This window comes from Mercenaria mercenaria, chromosome 7 (assembly GCF_021730395.1).
Source record: "Mercenaria mercenaria strain notata chromosome 7, MADL_Memer_1, whole genome shotgun sequence".
NCBI lineage: Eukaryota > Metazoa > Mollusca > Bivalvia > Venerida > Veneridae > Mercenaria > Mercenaria mercenaria.
The window spans coordinates 59,471,758-59,476,960 of NC_069367.1; the positions used below are offsets into that span (position 1 = coordinate 59,471,758).

Consider the following 5,203-nt stretch of genomic DNA (forward strand, 5'->3'; position numbering starts at 1 on the left):
ATCAGATCTCGGGGACACATCAAATTGAAGAAAATGCATTCCTTAGTTTGAAAAAGGTATCATGTAAAGGCATCGATTTAACCACCCGCAAGAAGAGATTCTTCAACCCCCACCCCGCACGCATCTACCTCCAGCTCGCCCTTGCACGGTTCGTATACGTACTCCTTTCCAGTAAATTCCTATTTGGTATTTTATTGCTGAGCTCCACGCTTCAAGACATTTATCTCTTACCTTTGCTGTTTTATGATTAGAAATATAATGGTAACTGCATATTTTCTAAATTATAAAAGTGCAAATGCATTTCTGTGTCTTTATTTCAAACGGCAAGCATTAACACAGAGGTTTCCTTTTTGATGGAAGCAAATAGGCAGAAAATTAAAGACTGCGTGCCAGTGAAGCAGTAATATGCATTTATACTAATGGATTTCAATTGTTCAACTTCTGTAAGTGCAATAAATTCTGGATTATTCTTTTAGCCTTCTAGCCTGTGAATGTAAATTTTATGTGCAGTCACGAATTCAGTTATATATGACGGCTTGCAATGAATGTTCACTTAAGAAGATGAAGCATTTAAAGATGCAATTTCCAAATGGATAGAAGAATATGATTGCTAAGAATAAAACTGCTAAAGCAAATGAAGGAGAAACAGACAAATTTGTCCTTTACTCTGATTTCATTGGTTAGTTGGCTCTCTTTCAAGTTTTATAGTCAACACCCCTGTCCCGCCCCAATTTCTTTGGAAAAGATGTTAACGTTCCGTTATGGCTGCGTTTTTGGACATTCCCATTCCAAATGTGTAATTGTACGTTTCTTATTATATAACACAGTGGTATCAATGGAAGAACATGAAGAATGGTATCAGCTAACTAAATTTAGATTAGTCATAACTATATCCTGTAGCGTAAATAAATGGATCTGTCGCGCATCTTGTCACATATCTTCATTGTTTGGTAGACCGTGGGTTTTCCATCTGATATCTACTTCTCTGATACACCATATCAATCAGTAAAAGAAAGGTTTTTGTTTGTTTTGTTTGTTTATTTTTACACTAACCACACGCGACTGAAACACTGTAGATCTATTACAATTATTAGACGAAACTTTCCCTGAAAAAGACGTACAATTAGCTCAAGAGAATGTCACAATATTCGTTATGTAATACGTGATTCTCGAGACGTACTGCTACCACATCTACTTTGAAGAATGTTAATCAGTCTTCCTTATATCTCTGTTCAATCAAGGAATGGATCTCGATGAGAAATATTATGAGAGTAAAAGGAGTAATTATATCACTTAAAATTAGGACGACGAAAGAATAATCCTCAAAAGTCTTAAGTTTTTTGAGTTACGTCCTGATAAATACTTTTAAAGAAATTTTGGGAATTTAAAGATATAAGAAAACATGGAGAGCATGCGAACTCCTATTTGCTCATTTAAACTGAAGGTTACGGGTGCGCTATTCGACTATTAGTTTAGGCGTCCCTAATTAATTTTAACACTTTAAATGTTACAATTTGTAATCAGTCTTAATAAAACCTGGTCAGAATAACTGTCATTAAAATCTCGAATAATACCGAAATTAGGTCATCTGATGTCAAAACAGTAAGTGTTGGGGTCAAATCTCAGAAAAAAAAACACATTTCATATGAAAAGATGGTAACGTTTCTTTGTGGATGCGTGTTTTGACGTTCATATTCCTAATGGGTAATTGTACGTTTCTTATTTTATTACACAGTGGTATGCAAAGAATTAATACGTGATAACTCCAACACCATCAGTGGAAGAACATGAAGAATGGTATCAGCTGACGAAATTTAGTTTAGGCATAACTGTATCCTGTAGCGTAAATAAATGGATCTGTCGCGCAGCTAATCATGTATCTTCCTTGGTTGGTAGACCGTGGGTTTTCCGTCTGATTACTTCTTTTTGTCTGATATACCATATCAATCAGTTAAAAAAAGGTTATTGTTTTCTTCTTTATATATATATTCAGTTTATTTCATACACTTACCAGACGCAATTGGCATTTAGTGACTGAAACTCTGATTTACAATTGTCAGACGAAACTTTGCCTGGAAAAGACGTACAGTTAGCTCAAGAGAATGTCACAATATTCGTTAAGTAATACGTGATTCTCGAGACGTACTGTTAACACATCTACTATGATGAATATTTATCAGTATTCCTTATCAAGGAATGAATCTCGATGAGAAATATTATGAGAGTTAAAGGAGGGATTATATCACTTAAAATTAGGACGATGAAATAATAAACTCCAGAAGTCTTAAGTGTTTTACAGTTACGTCCTAAAGAACTTTGGGGAATTTAAAGATATAAGAAAACATGCACAGAGCATGCAAACTTCTACCCGGCCGCTTAGCTCAATAGGTACAGCGTCGGTCTACGGATCGCGGGATTGTGAGTTCGATCCTCGGTTGGGCGTATCCTCTCCGTGACGATTTGATAAAAGACAATGTGTCTGAAATCATTCGTCCTCTACCTCTGCTTCGTGTGGGGAACTTGGCAGTTACTTCTGGAGAACATGTTTGTACTGGTACAGAATCCAGGAACACTGGTTAGGTTAAATGCCCGCCGTTACATGACTGAAATACTGTTGAAAAACGGCGTTAAACCCAAAACAAAACAAAACATAATTTGCTGTTGAATTGAAGGTTAAAGGTGCGCTATTTGCCTATTAGTTTAGGCGCCCCTAACTAATTAATTTCAACACTTTAAACGTTACAATGTGGAATCAGTCTTAATAAAACTTGGTCAGAATAATTGTCAATAAAATCTCGAATACCAAAAATGGGTATTCTGAAGTCAAATTACAAAAAAACAAAAACAAGTGAACACTCAAGAGCCATATTTTCCCCTGATCGTTATAAATCCTTATAATAATGTATGTCTTTATAAAATCTAGGTCAATTTTAAAGTAGAACGTCTAGGGTCAGAAAGTAGGTAATTATATAAAATGGTTGAGCTTCTTTAACACTTTCTAGAGGTTATATTTGCAACCTGATCTTTATATTATCTGGTAAGGATGCTTATCTATAAAACCTAATTCAAATGTGGTCAATGTTTGTCATTATCAACTTATGAACCTTAGGCTGCCAAATCTGAAACTGGGTCATCTGCGAGCCAAAAGTAAGTAACTAGGCATAATCACACGAAAACTTTGGCCTTTTTGTGTCGATTCGCCGTAAAATCTAACTCACCCCCCTTGTTAAACATTATAGAGACTGTATTTTCTACTTGATCTGTATGAAACCTTTTTAGAACGTTTGTCTTTCCAAAGTGTAGGTCAATGCCAAAACTGAGTTATCTAAAGTCAAAAAGTAGGTCATTAGCTTAAACAACAGAACAACTTTTTGTACTTTTTTCTACCTAATCTATATGACACCTGATCAGAATGTTTACATTTATGAAATGTAGGGCATGTTTGAAGCTACAGTAGAGTGTTAAGTTCAAACAGTATATTGTTTTTGAGATTTCCCTTTTGGGTAAATATTAGTTTTTCTAATCATTGCCTACTCAATAATTTTACAACTATTGAGTGGAATATAAAGACAGTTGTCTCAATTATTAGAGCAAATAATAATAATATATATCATTACATTTTAGTTTTCACCAAAGTGTAAATCTACAAAGTTTATATACTTAAAGGTGGCATTTTCAGGTGCTGTACACTGAAACTGAATTTTACTTTGAATTATTTCCCTTTTTGTAAATTTTGTCGTCTATTTTTGCAACACTTTTGCAACTTGAAGAGATTAAACACTGAAGATAATTTATAAGGTTATAGATGGTAATAAGAGCTTATAGTGCAAGAACCGTTACCCTATCCAGAAAAGTATTATAATGTCCTATATGATTATTAGTTAACAACCTTGTTACTTCTGAATGGAACTATAAGATGTATTGATAAGTGGAAATGGATGTATGCAAAACAATAACCTCAACATATTTCATTACTTATTATTTTTTATGCTATCTGTACAAAACAGCAGCGGGCAACTAGGCTGCGTTTCGGACTCCCCTTGTTATATCAATCTAACATTGGACATTTCCGAATTAAAACGAAGACGAATACAGAGGTCGGAGAACATGACAAATTGGGGGTCGTCTCAATATATTTTTATTATAGTATGAGTATCTTTATTTTCTTACTGAATGCTGGAAACTCATTGAAAAATAAACAACTTCGGTTTTAATATCTTTATCTATTACATATCTAATCCGAGTCCGAGTCTGGTACAACTTACTCCCGAAGAAGTCTTGGAATTTTATTTCGGATGAAATATTGATAGTGAATGATTTTCACGAATTAACTCGGCCAGTGGAATTCTCCTTCGTCGCCTGTTCGGCACTGGTAGCTGCGGTGACGCTGGTTGTGGTGTGGGTTGTTGCGGTACTACTGGTTGCGGTGCTACTGGCTGCCCTGCAGCTTGCTGCGATACCACTGGCTGCCTTGCCACTTGCTGGGGTGCTGCTAGCTGAGGTGCTACTAGCTGCCTTGTCGGTTGTTGTACTGCTAACGGCTGTGGTGCTGGCAGTGGCGCATCTTCTTCGTCGTCATCAGAATCGCTCGATAATTGGCCAGCTGCAGCATCTCGAGCGTCTAGACCAGCAGCATTTCTGACATTAGCTTCCAATGGCCTGGGACTTGGTGCATCGCAATTGTCATTTTGAGGAACTAGTCGTCGCTCCAGTTGTGTGATTTTGCCTACCGCATTTCCGAAAAGGACAAGTACCATTCGAATATATAATTATTTCATTTATGCAAAGATATATAACATAATTTGTTAAGGGAACACAGATGTATTTGTTAAGATTTAAAGAGAACAGAGTAAATTAGTAATAGTTTATTTGTGAATTAATTGAGAATTCTGGTAAGCAGACAGAAATACGGATTAATTGCCGGATGCAGGAATAGTCCTGAAGGATGAGACGGACGGACGGGCGGATGCATAGACATAGAGAATACAAAAAGCACATACCTTATTTCAAGGTCTTAGATATTTCCTGGCTTTTGTTTAACAAGTCCACTCAGCTTACGAGGTTACGACCCAACTGTTTTGAGACATACCTCATGTTTAGTGTTCAACCCGTTTACAGCTGGACACTACGCTTCCCTCTTTGATTGTGTCTGAAGGAAGAGGGGGAGGACTCTATGATAAGCAGTTTTTAAATCCTACCAGGA

The 5,203-nt window shown here is 36.2% G+C and overlaps 1 protein-coding gene across 1 annotated transcript; it reads right to left on the reverse strand.

Annotated features, from left to right (window-relative positions):
- Positions 1-4,286: 4,286 nt before the first annotated feature.
- On the reverse strand, positions 4,287-4,757 carry LOC128558297 (uncharacterized). The gene has a single exon (XM_053547220.1). The coding sequence runs from the start codon at positions 4,755-4,757 to the stop codon at positions 4,287-4,289; it is 471 nt and encodes a 156-aa protein (XP_053403195.1).
- Positions 4,758-5,203: the final 446 nt, after the last annotated feature.